The sequence below is a fragment of the Accipiter gentilis genome, chromosome 3 (genome assembly GCF_929443795.1).
Source record: "Accipiter gentilis chromosome 3, bAccGen1.1, whole genome shotgun sequence".
Taxonomy (NCBI): domain Eukaryota; kingdom Metazoa; phylum Chordata; class Aves; order Accipitriformes; family Accipitridae; genus Astur; species Astur gentilis.
In genome coordinates this window covers 41801000-41822410 of record NC_064882.1, presented here as the reverse complement: position 1 = coordinate 41822410, position 21411 = coordinate 41801000, and the positions used below count along the sequence as shown (strand labels likewise).

The 21411-nt window shown below is 43.1% G+C and overlaps 1 protein-coding gene across 3 annotated transcripts in view; it reads left to right on the top strand.

Moving 5' to 3' along the window:
* Nucleotides 1-21411, top strand: part of FGFRL1 (fibroblast growth factor receptor like 1) — a 179785-nt gene that overhangs the window by 146702 nt on the left and 11672 nt on the right. For all 3 annotated transcript variants that reach the window (XM_049794477.1, XM_049794469.1, XM_049794462.1), the window contains one exon: nucleotides 18079-18159. In XM_049794477.1, the coding sequence (XP_049650434.1) occupies nucleotides 18079-18159 (81 nt within the window). The remainder of the gene's footprint in view (nucleotides 1-18078; nucleotides 18160-21411) is intronic.

Genomic DNA, 21411 nt, shown 5'->3' with positions numbered 1-21411 from the left:
AAATATCTTGCTTATTTTAACTCAGAGGCACTGGGCAGAGCTGAGAAGCAACCAGCTCCTCTGTGCCTTATACCTATGCCTTATCCTTCCACCAGTTGTTGGTCTTGAACACACCAGCTACTCCCATTTCAGACCAGTGGAAACTGTATGTATCTGAAAGCAGAGTCTGGCCTTTCATACAGGAATCAGTTTGCCCATCACTATGGAGCAACCACAGAGAAACTGTTTAACAGTACAAAACCCACATTGTGTATGAGATTAGGACAGGAAATATGGGATTGCAAGTTGAAACTGCATGGTAAATTTAAGTGAGTTATACACGCTGACTAAAACAACATGCATGTCTTTCTGCGTCTATGCTCCTACCAGAGAGGCTCACAGTTTGGCTGTATTTGTCCTCATATTACTCCCAGTTAGTGGGAACCTATTGCTCCTGGTTTCACAAATGAGGTCCTGGGCCATCAGCAGGGAAGGTCACCTCCCCAGTGGTAGAGGAGAGCCGAGAGCCTGGGTAGTGCTGCGCCGTCTGCTCTGCTTTTCCCCTTTGAAGGTGAGGAAGGGCAAGGGCTTTGATAGCTTTGACATAACAGCTCCCTGAAAGTCTCTTCTGAAACAGGTCTCCTGCACAGTGGTCATATGGTGTGTTTATCTATGGAGATGGGTACGTGTTCCCCAGCTTTACTGTCTCCAAATTAGCGGTTTATTTCTTTTTTTACATCAGTGGCTAAAAATGCTTTTTCACTTTTTTATGCTATTCCTTTTTAAAGAAGACTAATGGAAAAAAAATCTGCTTTCAAAGGTCATTTTTTTTCTTTTGATAAGATTAACCCATTGTTTATAAAGCAGAAAACAATGTAATTTTTCCATTGAGCAAGCAAAAACATGATTACTGTAATGAATAATGGGTAATTAACCCTTCTTGTCTGGAGGAGATAACACATAAAACCCACTGCACTACTTTCCCTGTAGAATAAAGTAGCAGTGGTATTAATCCAAGCCAATCATTGAAGTTTTACAATCAGTTGTATTATTATTGCAGTTGTAGCATTTTTATAGCCAGAGCAGAAGGCTTCTGAAATTAAGGTGATATTTAATCTTCTTAAGACTGCTGGGCACCAACTAACCACTCATGCTATAGAAAGGAGATAGCTGCCTTCTGCTTTGCTTTGTACAGAATTAATGCCACACCTCGGTTTCTGGGAAGTTTCCAATGCAGTTTTCATTTGCAATATCTGGTCACTTGAGTAACATGTAGCTTAGAAATAAAATAGAAGCAATTTTCTGCTTCATTTAAAACGTAATCCTAAATTCTGCCAACTTCAGCCTGGCAATTCAATGGAAAGGTTTCGATACAGGGCTTTGTAATTGGATGTCATGTTATGAAGTCCGTGTTGCATCTCTGGTGTACTGACAGTGTGGTTGCATTAGCTGTCTTGTGAAGGGGCAATGTGGTGCATCACCTTCTGGATAGCTTCTCCGGAGAGCCGTGTTAGCTGCAGGTCAGGCGGTTGACCTTGGCCAGGCTATCCTTAGGGACTGATGAACTTTATGTAGACTGGGCCAGGACAATGCAGGCAAAGTTTGAACGGAGGCAATGGAAATCTGCCCACTGAGCTGAACAAACTGGGTTGTGCAGGAGGGCCAGCTCTCTCTGTTATGAGAAGGTCTTGCGGAAGAGACTTCTTGATGTTTGAAATGCTGACAAATCATGGTTACACCAGCCAGAAGCCAAATGAAGGAAGATTCATGTGGAGGCTAATATAGTTTTCCAACAGTATAATTTTCGAGTGCTCCAAGAGCAAAGCCAGCACAGTTACGCACTGCTTTCCTGCTGTGCTATCTCAAAGGGGACTTGCCAAATCCCCCTGACTTGCCTCTCCCTACGTGGGACTCCAAGGGAGCACGTGGGAGTCAGCCGGGGCTGCCACTAATACAGGTTTCAGGGCATATATGTAGTGGGGTCTCTAACCCTCGGAAATGCATCAGACAGCAGATCTTAGTCCAGGATTTTACTGTAAAAACAGTGACTAATCTCTACCCAGATGTGGTTGGTTTGGAAGTACATGGGGATACGTAATCAGCCTTCCTTGCAACAGGCCGGTGATTGTTCAGTGAGATATTGGGCTAGTTCATTACACATCATGCAGATACGGGAAAGTCCTGATTGCCTTGAACACTCAGAGGTCCAGCGGCTTCAGCAGGGAGATGTAGTATCTGGAGCTTATTTTTTCTTATAGAAAACTCAACCACAGATATGATCCAAAAACTCATGGTCTTGCTAGGTTCTGAGGAGTTTACCTTTTTTCTTTTTTTTTTGAACAGGAGTGGATCTGCTGTTTTGTCATTTTCAGAGTTTCATGGTTATAAGACTTCCTACATCATATTGGTTAGCACAAGGGGGTTTTTTGTGGGTTTTTTTTTTGAGCTTGTGGACCCCCAGCATTTCCAGCAGAAATACAGGCAAAACTATATCAGATCATTGCAAAAGCATGGCTACTGCTGTTTGGCTTGTCCTCAGTTATCTTCCCTGGGCCTTCAGAAGCGGTCACGGATATGCAAACCACAGGTTGAAAACCTGCACCACATCGCAGGGTTCATTCTAGGGGCTCGCTTCTTCTCTTGGAAATTCTGGTTTTATTCAAATATTCCTCTCCTTGGTTGCTTCTTCCTCCTTTCAGCGAGTCTTCTTCGGAGCAACCCCTCTCCAGCGTTCCTCCCATCCCACTGCCATGATGCTGCCTTTATTCCTGGTCGAATTACTGAAGCCTTTCCTCCTCCCCGCAGCATTCATGCATCCCAGCACAGGGTTTACCCCAGGCTTCCCATTGCGTAGGCCTCTGTACTGCTGCCAGACGATACTTGCAGTATATGCTGCGGGTGATTCTCTCAGCCTCTGGAATGAATTATTTTATTGCTGCCAGCTTGTCAGAGAAATCAGCTTGAAAGCTGAGCCAGAGAGCAGTCCTGGGAGCGACCAGTTCAAAGTGGAAGCAAGTCACCATCAAGCAAAATAAATAGGGGAATGCATCAGCTGGATAATATAAGCAGTGTTTTATAAGAGCATTTCAAAAGAACCAATTAGGCTTCAACAGGGAACCAGGTCTCATATTTAAAGCTCGTAAATATACAAATCATGATATTCTAATTAAGCATTGTTGTTTCCCAGGTTTTGTTTTTTAAGGGTATAGTTTTCTGTTTAACTGCCGTTCTTGTAAAGATTTGGCATGGTCTGGGGCATTTTTCTCTTCTTGGTTACCTCGCAAGGAATTTGCATTCCCGCTCTGTGCCTGTGCTTTCGTGTGCGTGCTGCCACTGAAAAGGCTGTGAGCCATAAATAAAAGAACAATATGACCACAAGCACCCCCTGCAGAGGAAGAAGAAAGACATGAGTAAAATAATATGCCAGAGAAAATCGTAGGCCAGATAATTTATCCGCCCCTAATTATTTCGGGGCCAGAATGAGGTATTTCAAACAGTAGGAAAACAACTCTCTTATTTTTTTTCTAGCGATTTCAAACCATTGGCCTATTACAATTTGATTCAATTTTCGTTGGCTGTTTGTCAAGAAAAAAATCACCAAAGGTCACTTAGAAGCACTGCAGAATCAACTGCATATACGTTTCTGAAGCAGCAAGACTATTTTTTCATGCGTTTCTGACACTTTCAGCCATTCAGACTCCTACGTCTTGAAAGAAAACACGTCTCAGGTGTCACATTAATCTGGTTGGTATGAGATTATGGCTTGCAAATTGCTGATTTTGGATGTGGATGCCTGGTCCATTTAAACGACTTCAGCATAAATAGTAATAATAGACTACAGTGGCGCAGTCTTTCAGAAGACGAGACAAAAAGCTGTGCTTGTTAAAACAAAAAGATACCCCAGAAGCAGGAAATTTAATATTATTAATGAAAACAGAAGGAATTATTAGGAATGTTTTCACACGATAGAGTTCCTCATTCAGGGTGTATTTCCATGGGGACTTTACTAAGGGGTCTTGCTGAATCTTTTTTCCCGGACACGTCTACAGCACTATGAACATTCCTCTGCTATAACCTATGATGTATTTGTAACATTTGCATGTAATCTGTCAGGCAGGGCCTCTGCTATAGAGCGTGGGAGTTTCAGGCCTGTGGGATTTGTGAGGCTACAGATGCAGAAGTCGAAGTCAGTCAGATTTGTGGCATGGATAGGGGTTTCCCCAGTGTTAGAAGAAGTGAAGAGTAAGCCCTGAGTGCACTGCAATCTGACTGCGCACAGGCTATTCTCACAAGGTTTCCGTTTTCAAGGTTTGGATGCGTTTTGGCATTGGAGTTCTCCTTTTAAGCTGATCCTCCACAATTTTTCAAGGTTCACCCACAAGTCATAATTACCCTAGAGGATAACAGCACATGGATGCAATGAAATGCATTCATAAAAGTGCTTGTTTTTGCATTGATGGGGCTCTAACTGCTTGTTATCTCTGAGCATGATTTAGAGGGACATAAATGTAGCATCTCAGCCTTACACATTCATAACTCGTTCCATCAAAAAATCTCAAAGCATTTTACACACAGATGTAACCGGATAATATGTCCTGTTGTCTGTGTGGCATCTCCAACATCGGTTATCATCATTCTAAACCATATGCCAGGGTCTAGTGTATTCCCTGAAGTATTTTACATGGGAGGAATACATGTAAATAGAATATCTGGCAATCTATGAATGGCTCACAGGATTTTAATCAACTGCACAGTTTTAAAATTGGCATTTAAATCCCTCTCACATCTGTTGTTTAAAATAGCCAACAGCGTGTGGGATACATTCAGTATGCAATATTCATATGAGTATGTTAATAATAGTATACATTATCACAGTAAAAAATAAGGTGTGTAAGAGTAAGTATTTAGAGGTTTTGGAGAAAGCGCTGTTCAATAGTAAAAAAATAAATATTCCCCCCCCCCCCCCCCCAACAGATAATACTGAGAGATATTCTCTGTATTTCGAATAGAGGACTCGAATGGTCCCATCTGCACCCTTGGTGCACACTGTGGCTTCCAGTGCTTTCCAAGAGCCATCCTTATGGGGTAACTTGCATAGAAAGCTAATAAACTGCACCTGCTTTAGCTTCTAAATATCAAAGGTGAAATACTTTGTGGAAAAAGTTGGTTATGGATCATCTAGGCAAGGTCATAGGTGACAGCTGACTCTGGTTAGGTGTAAGCTATCTCTAGTTCATTGACAAGCACTGAATTCAAATTGCAGCCCTAGTTTGCCTTCTCAATGGATTTGTATGGTCTACGTGCCTTTGTTCCCTATCTGCAAAACAGTATTACTCATGCAGAGTCTCTGCCACTCTTTCTTCATCTCAGTGAAGCCTTTAAATGAGGTTCAAGGTATGAAGTGCACTAACATGGGGTGCATTGCATCTCTGACTAGAGGGTTCGGAATGTTGGGAGAGCTGTACCCTCACTCTCCAAAAAAAATGCATTAACTCTGCAACTGAGCACCCAAATACTGTTGAATTCTACCTAAAATAATCTTGGGTTTCACATGTTTTCTTAGGTCACTTCTGCCTCTCTTCCTTTCTGGTCCTACACTGGTTGTTCTCATACACTGTGCTAGGTCATGTGCTAGGACAGGCATTTTTTAAAAAAAACCCACAATGCAAAATACACAAGGGAATTTAATTCCATCCCACAGGAATGACTGTACTACACTAGTCATTGTTTTGAAGTATGTTTTAGAAATTTGTAATGACAGCATTGGGATAATATAGTTAATTGTGGAGCAACCATTTTTACAATTTGTGTTTTACCCCACATGGAAAGCTATAATTTACTCCAAGTAATTGGGTTAGGTTTAATTTTGGTGAGACATAGGCCCATATTATCCCGTGTAATATACTATAATCCTCACATTAGGTAGGGTGCCAAGTATTCCGTTTGGTTTGGGAGCCAACAAAATTGCCACTTGTCCAGAGTTGTTCTTGGACAGAATTGTGAAAGTGGTAACATTTTGCTACTTAAACCACTTTATTATTAGTCTGACAATGACCCAGAGATATATCTATCATTCATGGAGTGTTTTGTAGAAGGTGTGTAGCACTGCACTAATAAAATTTTGTATTTAACAGCATATGGGGGCAATGTTGAAAGGCTTGACATCATCAGACACTGAGGCTACTTTCTGTCTTTCGTGAATGGGCCCCAAAATCTAATTTATTTAGCTTTGTGTCATGCTGTGAAGTATAGTGGTCAGAGACATTACACCACTGCCATATTGCTATTACACTACTGCCAATCAGTTTGTTAATAAAAGATAAATCTAAGTTTCAAAAAAAAAAAAAAGGTAAAATTTGTTTTAACTCTCTACCCTTTCAAATGTCTTTTCTGTACTTTCTTAGTGGTTTATCTGTCCTTTAGAAAGTCTGTTTATCAAAAGATGTTTGAGTATATAGTCATAGGTTGGTGGGTGTTGAGGGGCTGACAGCTGCAAATGACATATTTTTTAAAATCCATATTCATTACATATATGGACTGTTTTCTGAAATAGTTCTCCTTACTTCTGAAATCTGAGAGGAAGGATTCCCTAACAACATTTTGTGCCTTACTGAATATAACTAACATCTTAGACACTGAGATTTTTATATGTTCTGTAATGTCCAATTAAAAACTGTCATCCTCTGTTGATTTCTTAGCACTTTTACCACTTATAGGTGCTGTTGTTTCTTGAAATCAAAGTTAAAACATAATAGGCTAATGATGGATCTTGATGAGGTGTGAGTTTTTGCCTCAAGCAAACACACATGGGGCTCACTTTTCCCATTAAAAATGTTAAGCCACAGTCCTCTGAAAGTTTGCTTCATTTGGTAATTGTCATACTGCATAGGATGTTTCATTTTCTTCCATAGGAGATATTTTTACTTTTCTACCAGAAGACTGTGAAATATGTAAGCCCATGAAGAATGTTTCAATAATTTTCATACTGGTGTTGAAGAAACAGCTGGATCCACATTCCTGTCTGTAAAGTCCAGTATTGCAATTCCCAGTTCATCATGATGGATTGGGTAATTCCACACTAAGGAATTATTAACTCAGTATTTGGAAGGGACAGGACTGTACGATTGATTATTTTCATTTGATTATAAATGCCATCCAAAAATAATTCCTGTATTCAGTCACTGACATATATGACCTCTTTTTCCTTCCAGCTCTTCTGGAAATTTCTTTGTGCTGGCTATTTTGACCAAGGGAACATTCATGGAGATAGAACATGTATCAATGATGTTCCTACACATCTTGGTGAAGGAGATAATAAACATCGATCAGTGCTGCTAGGAAGGGGAGTGATAGAGGTATAACTTTATGGGGAACAGCAGCTGTGTAGTGGTTAAAATAGAAGGCTGAGAGCCAGGTCTTAGCAGTTTATCCTCGGCTCTGCTGTAATCTTCTTCTTATCATTAACCTTGCATTAGTCCTTTCAGTGGCACGCCTCCCTCCCCCAACCCTAAGCAATTTAGGATTGTTGAAGATGGAATTTTGGCCTATGTTCTTGGGTGGAGTGTTCATACCACCTCACTTTTGGCACCCACTCTACGTGGCTGAGGTCCCCTCCATCATCTCTTTTGCAATCAGGGAAGAGAGGTAGATGTCAACCTGACCTTCTTTTCGTTCTCACTCCTAACTTGGGCACTAGATTTAGATTTCTAAAGTAAGTACTATTTCAACATCTTTCTTTGTCAGATAACAATTAAAATCACATAATTCTTCCCAATGTTTGTAAACTTACTATAAGTGACTAATTATTTATTCTTATAAATAATATTTATTATTTATTTATTAAATATCAAATAATTATTTTAATATAATTAATGTAATCCATATGTTATAGATAATTATAAATAAAATTTATTATCAATAATAAATACATTTAAAATTGTTATAAGTTCAGATAGTCCAATTGGTGTTATAAAAGAAGCTTTGCTTCTCAACTCTATAAACAGAGTACAAGACCCCCATCATTCCCCCACCAGGCCAAAATGGGTGGATACTAAAAAAATACGTTTCTTGAGGACCCTTTAAACAGAGTCTGTCTTTTATGCTGTGTGTGAACAATGTCTAATATACTGGGAACCTGTCTCTAAGAGATCCTTGATACTATCGTGGTGCAATTAACAATTAAAAAATACTGGGAAATATTATCAATTTGTTCAAGGTCTGGACCAGCTAGTTGGTAATCAGTACCTTTTTGGTGCTACTATTTCATGCTTAGAAAGTGCTGGTGGCAAGGCAGGAGCCTAACCACTCGTCTTGTTCTCTGATTTATTCTTCCTTTCATCCTCTCCAGTAGTCGATCAAGAATATAACCGCAGACTGGTGCCTGTGGTGCAGTGCTCTTGGGGCTGCTGTCTGTGTGTGCTGATAAAAAAAGTAACCTCAACAACACCAACAAAGAAGGAAGAACTGTTTTCTTGCTCCCCTATGGAATGGAGACCTGAAGGCAGGCGGGAGGTCCTGGTGTCTGGAGAAGTCGGCATGGTGGAAGGCCTGTGATTGCCTTTGTAATGTAATTGTTATAATGGTAGGCCAGGGAATTGCAGTGGTTCGGTGAAAAGCTCCAGCCGTTTCTCCTTGTGGTTCTTTGTGTGGTTACAGCAGGAGCCGGAGCATCCTTATGTGCAGATGTGCCATGACTGAGAATGTGTCTCGGATGACTTTGTGAGCTCTGTGGGTAGCGATAGACCACAAGGAGCAAGGGAAGAACTAAACCTTCAGGAAGGTTTCTCCCTCCACAGCTTTATGGAAAGTGGTTGGGGAAGGAGGGGGAGAAAGAGTTACAAAGTAGGTGCAGATCTGAACTAGATACAGGGTCATGGGGATGAGGAAGGGGATGAGAGAGATGAACATGGCACGCACAGGTCTCACCCTGCATGGACTCAGAAAAGCTCCGTGCAGGAAGTCAGAAGAGTTCCAAAGTTCCTCTATATAAATATGGCCAACAGAGAAATTTTTTATGGTCTTCAAGGACTCCTTTTTGGTTGTGCTTTTTCATTTTTGTCAATTATAGCATATTCACAGTAACAGTGAAGGAGTTTCTAAAGCTGTCTTTGGGAACAAAGAGAGCCAACTTTGGCAAATGGATTTGTAAAATCTTTAGTTCAGCCATAGTTAGACCATTCTAATTTTAAATGGTCCAAAGATTGAGGCTGGAAAGCTGCCTGGAGGAAAAAGACCTGGGGCTGTTGGTCGACAGCCAGCTGAATATGAGCCAGCAGCATGCCCAGCTGGCCCAGAAGGCCAACGGCATCCTGGCCTGTATCAGAACTAGTGTGGCCAGCAGGAGCAGGGACGTGATTGTTCCCCTTTACTTGGCACTGGCGAGGCCGCACCTCAAATACTGTGTTCAGTTTTGGGCCCCTAACTCCAAGACAGCCACTGAGGTGCTGGAGCATGTCCAGAGAAGGGCAACGAAGCTCGTGAAGGGTCTAGAGCACAAGTCTTATGAGGAGCGGCTGAGGGAGCTGGGGTTGTTTAGTCTGGAGAAAAGGAGGCTGAGGGGAGAGAGACCTTATCGCTCTCTACAACTGCCTGAAAGGAGGTTGTGGTAAGGTGGGTGCTGGTCTCTTTTATCAAGTAACTAGTGATTGGATGAGATTAAATGGCCTCAAGCTCTGTCAGGGGAGGTTTAGATTGGATATTAGGAAAAAATTCTTCACTGAAACGGTTGTCAAGCACTGGAACAGGCTGCCCAGGGAAGTGGTTGAGTCACCGTCCCAGGAGGTATTTAAAAGACATGTAGATGTGGTGTTCAGGGACATGGTTTAGTGGTGGACTTGACAGTGCTACATTAATGGTTGGACTTGATCTTAAAGGTCTTTTCCAAATGACATGATTCTATGATTCTATGAAATAGAACTTCTTTCTCTTCTTCTGGGTGACTATTCCATAGTCTAGCAGATTCCCCTCTTGGGAAGCTTTCATATATGTTCAATTGAAATACTTTCATTTTCTACCTCAGTATTTATGTATTAATCCCTTTATATGCCTAAAATATCCCACTTTTCTGAAGTTCCATCTCTCCACCTTACACATTTACCTCTTAAGGAAATACGTGATCCCTTTACACACCAAAGTTTTTTAATCAAGCCCAGACAATAAATGACAGCATTCTTTAGTGGTCTGCAAGAGTATGGAGCAGGTATATGTCTGTGTTAGACTCCCAGCAGAGGTTGCCGTATTAAGAAGGAATTGATGGTAAAAGAGTTAGCTCAGGTGCTGGTAGCAGCTTATGCCCAGCAGTGCTGGATTCTCTGTGGGCTGCCGAAACTCTCCAGAGAAGTAGGACTGGTTTGCCTGTGCTGTTGGAGGTAGATTGGTACCAGCCCATAAAATAAACTGGCTCTGATAGGTCTCTGCTACCCCATAGACCCTCCTTCTTTCATTCTGTGGAAGGGACTTAAGTCTTCTTTGGTCTTAAAGCAGTTGCTTCTGATATATGTTCACTTGGGTGTTGAGATGTGGAATGCAGCAATAACCACCAGTTAAAGGCCTTTGTCATCTATGAGTAATAGGATGGGTCTGTATATCATCATAACTTAAAAATGTGAGTTACTGGTCTAGCTAGGGATGGAAGTCTTGTTTCTTCACTCCCCAGCCAGGGCTTTGGTCTGCAGACTGTGGAGCCTCTTCAGTGTTTCAGGAGGCAGGTGGGCTGCAAACATTTCTTTTGAAAAGCATCCTGCTTACAGAGAGATTCCCAGTGCTGGGACTGAAGTGAAATTCATGAAAATTTTTGCATGGAAATTCTCATGAAAATGGCCGGAGCTGAAAATACAAAAAAAGCCACTAACACAAACATTTTTTATTTTTATTTTCAGGAAATTCCAGTATCAAAACCTCTGGTTATTTTTGGCCCAATTGGAGTCAGAGACAGTAGACAGTAAAGTTTTCAGTGCCCGTTACAGAGGCAAATTCTCTGCCAGTAACCTTTTAGTTTGTGTTGGTTTTGTTGTGGTTTTTTTTTTTTTGAGAAAAGTAGAGTGTTCCTTGGCTAGGCACTCCTCTGAGTGGGTTTCTTCTTTTTCATCTTGAGGGGTTTTGTTTGGCTGGACCCAAGGAGAGGGGGTTCCTCCATGAGATCTCTTTTCTTCCCTCCAAATATTCCAGATCCCTTTGCTTTCACTGTGCCCTTCCAAATAAATTCTAAACACATTTTCTGTCTTTTCATAGCATCAGCACTGTTAATATAGTAGGTAACACTGTTAATACAGTAGGCAGGATGAGAAATGGTAAGCATGAGTTGAAGGGTTGATGGAGGGACTACAAAAGACATTCAAAAAAATATCTAAGATTTAAACCAGGTTTGTGTTAGTGGGATAAGTTCATTAGAGTTTTGTCCTGTCTGTCTCTGGCAGAAAGGAGGGTTCAGAGAGGAGGCTTGCTTAATTAGACCTCAATGATGGGAGGAAATTAAAAATTAGTCAAGATGAAGATTTTGCATCTTAATCTTTTTCATGATTTCAAATCAGCCTTGGGATTCATCTATGGATCAACAGTCCCAAGGGTCCTGAAGCTGTAGTTCAGACCTTGCAAAACCACAAAACAAGCTGAAAAATCACAAGATCTCAAAAATGATTGTTTTGTTCCTTTTCCTCCAAGCTTTTAGGGTATATTTGTGTAAAGTTCTTTACAATCACAGTTGTTAAGAATTCTTATTCAATAACAAAAAAGATTAGATTCTTAAATAGTCACTTGCCAGGATCAAGGTCCTCCAGAAACACCCAAATATCATAAGATGAGCAGTAAAATCCTGGCAGCTGGCGATGGTAGCTTTCAAATGGAAGTCATGTGCTAGCCAGTAGGTTTGGATTTGTTTCCCTGGCCGTTGGGGGTTAATACCAACTGAAATTCTAGTGAAACCTGGAGTGTTAATCCACAGTAAGATCTGGGGAAAGCAAGTGCCTTAATCCCTGCAAACCCAGTGATAAAGTTGTTACCGCCTGCCTGCATATATACCTCATGGACCATTCATCTGGGCATCAGATGAACCAGTCGGGATAGCGGAAGACTCCCTAAAACAAAGCACAGAATGATCTTTCCCTTGTGTTTCCCCTTAAATTCCAGCAAGTATTACAGGAAATCCTGAATTTATCTGAGAGAAACTGCAAAGACTTACTTTTTCAGATTGTACTTGCTTTCATGTGTGTTTATCTTCTATCTACTGCACCATCAAGACTACAGAAAAATAAGACAAATCACTTCCTGGTCTGAGTTTATGGTGTGTTCCCACCCCTCAGTTTAACTGGTTAGGCTCAGCAGAAGATTTAACTCCTAAGAAGGCCCAAGACCCACCTCCCACAAGCAACTTGTGTTTTGTCACTCACTAGACATCTGCAGCAGCGAAGGACATTGGGGTGCAAATATGATGCATCTGGGTAAATGCGAGAGTCAGCTCTTAAAGCTGGAGTTCAGAGAGATCTCTTTCATTCATCCATGGGAGAAGGCCTCATTATAATTGTTCAAGCTTGACTGGATTACATCACTTTCCCCCTCATTTCACTCCCTCCCCGCTTGCCTCCCTCCTTTTATTTACACCCCTTGTTCAGCGGCAGCGTTGAGCGGGGGCTGCCTTAATGATGCATGCTGATCACTTCATTCTCCGTTGCCCTCCCCATCACCTCCCCCAGTGCTTTGAAGTGTGCTCAGGTCTCAGGCTCCAGTTCAAAGGTCACTTTGTTTATTTATGCAAAGCTGGCTCATCTGTGAAATGGGGCTTTCAAGGCCTCTGACATCAAAGACTCCAAAGCTGGTCCCATCAAGTCAGAGCAGGGACAGGCCTTGCATTATAACAAATTAAAGCAACTTTCTGAATCATAGAGAAATATTACGGCTAGATTTTTGCTTCAAAAATTGGGCCGTTGTTTTGGCTCGTGGTTGGATGCTCAGCACGTAGTATTGGCCTGAAAGCCAGTCATACCCATTCGGCTAAAACATGAAGCCATCATGGAGAGTCTGTGGGTAAATAAAATTTGATCCTGGCTCAGTAACAGTCTGTGAATATTTCCCATCGGTTTCTCTTAGAGACGGACCGTTATGCAGACTTTTCCATTTGTTTTAACTTTTAAGAGGGAATGGAACACTTCTGCTATGGTAATAAACAGTAACTATACCCCGCTTGTGTGGCACTCTTTGTCCCATAGGATCCCCAAAGAGCTTTGTTAATTGATGGAGTTACATACAGAAATCCCTCTTCTGCAGAAATCCAGCCTGCTTTGGGACGGGTGGTAGACCAAAAAGACACATGACGGGCAGTATGCGTAGAGCATCGTGCCTTCTGCGGTGAGAAAGGGCAATTTGGCCCATGACTTCAGCACTGATAATCAGGGTCTCATACGCTCAGACGTGTCAAGTCTCATGCAAAACCAATCCCATGACTGCCCCTTTAAGCTCCACCACACACTTCCCCAGCACCATGCCAGCATCTCAGTCCTGTGGCATCTCCGACCTAGAAGCCAGCTTGGAACGAGATCCTGAAGCAAGAGAGAGGCAATGGCCAGAGAGCAGCTGGGCATCATGCCATGGGGCTGACATTCCTGAACAACGGGCTGATGCCTCTGGATCCAACCTGACCCCATCTTGTATGGCTAGGTGCGGTATTTGGAGGGGAAGGAGCTACACGATTTTGTCCCATGTCTCCAAGCCTATCACCTGACATGATGCCAGAGCTTTCCACTTCAGGTTTCTCAACCAGCCAGCATGATTTGTATCACCATGGAACCAAATTGTACAGTGAGGACACCTAAATCATGTATATATTTTCTTAGCCTCAGATACTCGTGACATAAAATTAGTCAGTGATTATTTTTCAAGGCAGGTTTTCCACTTCGTCTTCCAACTGGCTGCTCTCCTAAGCCCATGATACTGTCCAAGAAGTCCAGTACAGGATGACCTTCCAATATAGGTCACAGAAAAGGGAGCTTGTAGGAAACTTCAGCAGCTCATCCTTCTTAGCACTGCCTCTTGCGGTAATCTGCTGGCAGCAAAGCTAGCAATGCTGCATAGCTGGTCTCTCCTGCCCTTTGGCTGCAGGCTGATTTTTTTTGTATGTACTTATCACCCTGACCTGCCTGCCTCTGTGGGAGGTGACAAGAGCATGAGTAAGCAATCGGCTTATTAGGTCATTTTTGAATATAGCTAAGACTCATGTGATTTCTGCTACTAACTCATCGTTTTATATGCTGGTCATACATATCTGAATGTGACTCATTTTTTCAGGTCCACTCTCTGTCTAATAAGAATATTGCCAGGACAGTTGCATTTGTAAAGCTTGGGGTGAAATGCAAACAGTGGGTCTTCAGATCCGGCAGTATTAACCAGATCTTTCAGAACTTGCTTCAGATTGAAGGTTTGGGCTGAACCAGATGCCTCTGAACTTCCAGCAAATTTGGATTTGCTTTCAGTGTCATACATCCCTCCCTAGGAGTGAGCAGGCTGACCAAAGAGTGTTTGTGGTACAGAGAGATATCCATCCTTGCTAGCACAGGGTCTAGAACAAACTGCAAAAGTGTTTCCTTACCCTAAGAAACCACTTGATATTAAAATTAAAATAAATAAGAAAGTTCTTCAAAACAGGGAGAGACAGATGCTTTCCATGCAGCCACAGTACTAACTTTGGATGGGGCAGGTGGAAGTCAAATCTTGGTGATATCTGAATTAGACAGGGGTCTTCCATCCTAAGGGTGTTCCTGAGATATCTATCTCCCACAGGACTATTCCACTTTATATAATAATAAGTTCTTTTTTGGCCCTCTGAGACCACAGTTCAGAGCTTAAGACACTCACCCAATGTGCAAGAGAGGAGGTTCAAATCCCTCTCTGAATGCAGCAGAAGAGGGACTTGACTCTGGGTCACCCACATCCCAGGTTAACGCTTTGTTCTTATATCACTGGCTATTCTGCTGCCTCACTCACACTTTTAAGCTTGACCAGAGATTCCTGGGCTTCAGGGCGTCTTCCCAAAATGAGCTTTGCTGAATTTCATCCAATTTCTGCGTCTCGTGAATCAGCTTTTTTTCCTGCAGTTCTCAAGCGTGAGTTCATTCAGATATAGTCACGCTAAAGGTAGGAGCCCAATTCACTGCATACTGCAGCTGGGAGACTGCTGAACATCCCTTACCCAGTGTGCAGCTCTGGGAATGGGAAGGAGTAGTTTTGCTCTACATGAATTTCCATGTTGATGACAGTTTGCCCCCCTCCCCGAAACTTCTGCTGTGTGTTGTTGTTAACGTTACCACATTCCTAACAAATGTGAAACGAGTTCCAGTGGATCTAAACCAACATGCCTAACTGCATGCAGGCATTTTTTTTCAATCTTCCTCCCCCGCCAAATTATCTATTTTATAGGCTCAGTATGGTGGCATTAGTTATCCTGATCTCTTCCCCCAAAAATGATTTTTTCTGGGCTTGGTAGGTTACTCTGCAGGTTTGCGATTTGGCAGGATAACAACCGAAGAAGCATCCTCAAAGGATCAAACAGATTCAGAGCAATTTTACTTACATCAAAAGCTTGGCAGCATGTCAAGAGGTGTTGAGAACGCTAGTCAGTCCTTGTGTGTAGGCAGGAGGAGCACACATGGACTGACATACTGTAACATGAGGCAGGAGGCAAGGGAGGATATACTCCTCTTTGTACATCAAGCTGAGTAGGATTAAGATATAATTGACAGAACATCGCCACTTAAACGTCTTAACCACTTTTAAAATATTCAGCAGTTAACAATGGGCAGGAATCCTACATCTCTGACCACAGTTTTTCTTTCTTCTCTGTTACCCAATACATTTTTCTAATTGTGCCTAGGGATTTACTAAGTTCTCTGTCAGACAGTATCCAAGATTTCATTCGTACCACTACTGATATTTATATGAAAAATTGTACAAGTGCCAGAAGATAATCGATTCAGTATTTTGACTGAAAGGAGACAATCTGTCATATGCAAGCCATCATATATAATGGGTATATTTGTATTCCCTGCATTCAGTTTGCCAAGATTGTAAAAATATATTTGCAAAATGCAGCACAAGGATTACTCGCCTCCTCTGTAACACAGGCTGTGGGCCAGCCTCGACGGAGCCCAGAGGGTGCATTTGCACTCACGGCACTGCGCGAGACTTGATGTTTCCTGAGCGGGACCGTGTTTCCCACTGGTTCCCTGTGGTTTGGGCTGGGAGCTGGCCGGGGCACCCGGGAAAGCCTCTGGGTTTCCAGCGATGGATGGAGTGTGAAAGGGAGGTGGGAAGGGGCAGTCAGCTGGAGTGAGCTGCTGAAGTAAGAGCACGGCATGCTGCTGCCCTGAAAGTTTTCTTTTCCCCTCGAAGTGACAGCTGTACATACCTCCAGGGCAAACTGTGCTGAAGTAACCACAAGGAGAAGAGAAGAATCTGGCAGGGGTGAGGGGGGACAGACCCATATGGCAATTGCAGCCTCTCTGCTTAAGGGACAGTGGCAAACGAGAGCGGAGCATGTGTCGGCATAAAATGCCCCACGCTGAAGAGACGGGATGATTTTCTAAAATAGCGGAAACTGGGGTGAGGATGGGGTTAAACATACATTCTTCTCGCACAAAGACTGCACACAAGTTTAGGCACTAAACACTGTTTAAGCACAACCCAGCTTCTAAAACAACTGTAAACAGGAGTTCTACTATTTGTACATTTTCTGGGGGGCATGCTCATGTATAAACTGAGATAAGTTTTTCCCCTCTGCCACAGAGATTACAGAAAGAAATTTCCTTTCTTTTGCTCATGAGACCTTTTTCTTACGGGTTTTAGGAGTTGGGCATTGGAGGGATTCATTCCGTAGGTCAGATGTTTCCACTTCTGTTGATTTTTATTTTTTTTTTAACACCATTGCAGAGCAGTTCCTTATTGAGGTGAACTTATTCCCAGCCTTCATCTGACCTCTCCCTGAAAATAAAACTTCACACGCTTCAGTGCACTTTAGCTAGAAGCTGAATAACTCTTGATCAAGATCTTCACCTCAAGTCCAGCTGCCGTATGGGTCTGTGCCACCTGTAAAGCACAGAAGTAGCCTTGGAAGAGCCATACTTTACTGTGCCATCACCCATAGGTGCCCAAAGTCCCTCAGGTGGACCTCCCTCCTGGTGTGATGCATTGCTGTAAGAGGATGCTCTGAGCTGAGCGCTTGTGCAATAGAACTTGGGCTGTTACTAGAGGAAGAAAAAAAATCACATCTGGGCACTGCAGAGGCGTGAGGCCACCAGCATCACCCACGTTGCAGAAGGAGGCTGAGGGCATTCTCCTGCTCCCTCAGCCCACATGGAGACCTTGGAGGTGGCCATATCACAGCAGCAATTTGAGGTGGGAGCTGCTGGAGGAGGGGGTTTCACCTTCTGGTGATTTCTATTTCTCCTAGTGGTACAGGGCACAGAGTTGAGTCCTTGATGCTGCGGTATAGACAACTATAGTGATAATGGACAAAGTGGTGTGCTGTCAATATGGGTGGATGGGTGGACTTAATTAAAAAAAAACCAACAAACACAAACAGCTTTTCAATTCAATATTGCTTCCAGCCATGGCTTTGCATTCAGCATCCTTCGAGGGCTCATTTGACCCCAGACCTACTTGCTTTCCTGATTTTGTGTGGAAGCTGAAAGGCAAATTAGTGGCCCAAATTCCACTGCTTGTGCTCTGTGTGACTGATCACATAAGTCTTCCCCCACCTCCTAGGTTTAATTATCTGTAATTTTGATTTATACCTTTATTTGCATAGAAGGTACAACAGATCAGCTTCTCCTAGGGAACAGCAACCTGTAAACATAAACAAAGAGGCTTTTGTCAGCTATAAATGGAAACATTGATTAATCTCCCATTGCTTTGGTAGCCTGCCGAAAAGCTCATAAAGCAGCAAACTAAATTGTTCATTAAACTGGCCAGGCTGTAAGAGCCAGGATGTGGATGCCAAATGTATGCTGAGTGTGTTTCAGCTGTATGGTGCCTCCAGGAGGAAATGCAAACTCTTGTTATCGTACTGCTGCGCTGCAGGAGACCTTCTTAACATCTTCCCTTTCCTTTCTTTTGCAGATGATGCCAGCTCAGGAAAGGATAGCCAAGTACCTGAAGGCTCCAATGGAGAATACGAAGATCATTCTGGGAAGCAATGGGGTAAGGAGCAGTGTTTGTTTTTTTGGGTTTCCTCAGTTCTTGGTTCAGTGCTGTTCACGCGGCACGTTTCTCAGTTGCTGACAGAAAGGAAAGGCAGAGTGACTGGAGAGAGTTCTCCCTACAGATGGTCAAATAATAAACAGAATGTCAGCTGAACATGTCGGTGTGAATGGATCCCATCCAAGGGTCCTTCTGCAAAATGCAGCCCGTGGTCCGCTCTAGGGCCCCCTGCCATATACCCCAGCATGGTTCTCCCTTGCATTTGTTTTTCTGGGCAGTGACTTTCTTTTGCATGTGCAGCTATTATAGCTTTCATAGACTCTCTATAAAAGGCATATTGACTTTTACAGCAATATTTCCAAAAGCTTTCAGTGCCAACATAACACTGCTCCCACTGAGGGCAAATGGGAGGTCTGACTTCACTTCGGGAGAATTAGCATTAGGCCAAAACTGAGTATTTTTTAAGCTTACCCTCTCTTTTAGACACCTGCATGAACTTCTCTAAGCCCTGGACTGTTCAAGCATAGGATTTTGATGCTGTTGCAGAGCTTTGGGGAACTGCTAAAATCTCACTTGGAACAGGTTCTGAATCACCGCAAGACTTGCCGGTCCAAAGTTTGGTCCAAGCACTCCTTGAAGGACAATAAGTTGTCAGGCTGATGCCAAACATCTTTTGGCCATTACTGACAGGAGTGTTATGTGAGTTTATGACCTCGAGGGAATGAAGCACAGCATTTCCATTTTGCTCTTGTAGCACATCCCTCCTTTTAATTTTATAATACAGAGATGGCTTTGTACCACATTTGTGGCCAGGGAGTAACCTCATAGCAATGGTAGGGGTGGAACCTGTCAAGCTTTCACCGTATGAGTCCCCATCACTTGAGCTGAGGCCAGTTTTCTTCAGGAGCTGACAAACGAGGGATGTGGTGTGCTGTGGTGTAGTCCAGGACACACCTGGAGGAGACAGTGCCATAATAGCCTTAAATTACAGATTCGGCTGAGACTGAGCTTGCTCTGGGAGAGGAAGGTAACCTCCACTCATTCTGGAAAAGGACAACAATGTTTTGGAGCTAGAGAAAGGGTGGCTTAGATAAACTACAGATCAGGAGTCCTTCAGGAGGGATTCAGCAGCTAGCAAGAAAAACTGCCATCTCTCCACACTTCATTACCTGGGTGTAGATAGGAGCAGACATTGAATGCCATGGCAGGTGTGCTCCTGGTAGAGCTGGTGGATGATGGATCAATACAACAATAATATTATGAAAAAAGATGTAAGCACTACTAAAATTATTAGGCATTGACAATCTCAGATTGTGTCTTACTCTGTACTGCCCTGGCCCAGTCCTTCTTTGTGCTGCAGAGTTTTCCTGCACCTCTGTTTTTTCCCCTTTCCCTCCCTCCTGTCTCCTCTCCCCAAGCAGGGAAATGGCTGGGGTAGGCCGCACACCCCTCCAAGACTTTTCCATCCAGCCGTGTTCACCAGCAAATTGCTGGTGTGAGCTGGTGTGCAGGGAGGGTCACTGTACGTCTGTGGGTCTCTGGAGGATGATGGGTGAAGGAGCAGTTCTTTTTTGCAGAGTCCTGGGCCCTAGAGAAATGGGAGAGAAGAGGTATGGTAAAAAAAAAAAAGCTCCACTTTGCTTTCCAACTGCCATCATTAAGTGGTATCGATGGGGAGAGGTCCTGCCCCCTTCAAGAGCAGGGAGCTTCTGTGGGGAAAGATAGATACCCCCATCCGCATCTTCCCACAACTGACTGAGCTCTTATCCAGAGTAATTGAAAGTATTTCAATACTTAGTTGTATCATGACACTTTTTAGTATAAGTATTATGAAAGCTTGAAGTGGTACTGACCATCACTATGTGGAGGTAATTGTGGTGGATCACAGCAGACTACATGTTCTAGCTAACCACCTCACTTCGTATGAGCAACTTCTGACAGGAGCCTCTGGGGCTAATCCATGGACCTCGAGGTGTCCCACAGGGAGAGGAGACCGCTGAATTCCTTCCCATGTCTTTGTGCCAACAGCCTTCTGTTTCATTTAATTTTCATTAGCTTGAATAAATCTTCATGGTAAACAGCATTTCAGCAAGGAACCCGTACACAACACTGTCTCTTTGTCCCCATCCACTTGTGTTTTCCCTTGCTCTTGTGTGTGGCATAATTTATACTGTACAAATGTGTGGTTCATGTTTATGAAGCAAATGCCAAGTGATGTGGAGAACAAGCATGTGAAGTATAAATAACACAGAGAGACTTTGTAATGGCCTTCACTGGCACTCCAACAAGCAAAACTTCTGTAAATGGTACAGATTTGGGGACAGACATTTACTAGCACCAACTCAAAAGAGACGTTTTCTGCCTCTCTCACACTGCTGCTTCTCCCTCTTTCTCCTTTGTGCTTGCTGGGTCTCTTTTTCTCTCTTGTGTGTGTGTGTCTCTCCTTTTTTGTTAACTGGCTTTTCTAAACTTGTTCAATTCAGACTTTTGTCAAGGAAACATTCAGGACTCTGTAAATGGGATCTGGTTTCAGCATATTGCACACAGCCTGGAGTAGCTTTTGAGACCACATAATCACTTAACCTTCTTTAAACAGAAGAAGAAAGACAGACAGAAAGAGCCAAAGAAGTTTAGCTTTACCTGTAGTTTAGTATGTATCTGGGCAACAATGTATGAGGATTGAATGCAAAACTCCTAACAGGTTCATGGGAGTCGCAGTGGGAGGAAAATGAGAAACGTTATAGTCCTGCTTTTGGGGGAAGAAAGAGTTTCTGTCTTGCAGTGCCCGTCATGGGCAGGGACACCACCAAGTCCTTCTGAAATATTGCTGTGAAGGCAGCGAAGAGGTAAGGGAAGGTGAGACCCTAGAGTCACCCACTTGACTGTTCGCTCTGCATGGGCAATGTGACCGTCCTGTCTCCAACCTGCTCTTTCCTATGTTAGTCCCAGCCCAGGAATCCCATCCGGCAAGTATCTACCCCCACCCGGACCTGGTTGCTGGTCTCGGAGTAAAGTACTGCTATATTAGAGGATAACTGTTTAGACACATTTCACGGCTGGTTCTTAACCTCTCCATGCACCTTGCAGACATTGACTCAATTTCCACAATGACAGCCCTTATCAGCATGTCTCCCTCGTCTCAGACTTAAACTTCGGCATGTCATTGCTCACAACGTGCAGCTCTGACAGGGTTAATTGTCTCTCTGGGAGGGTGATTGTTTTTGCTAGGAGGCAGCCTCCTCTTGCAGCAGA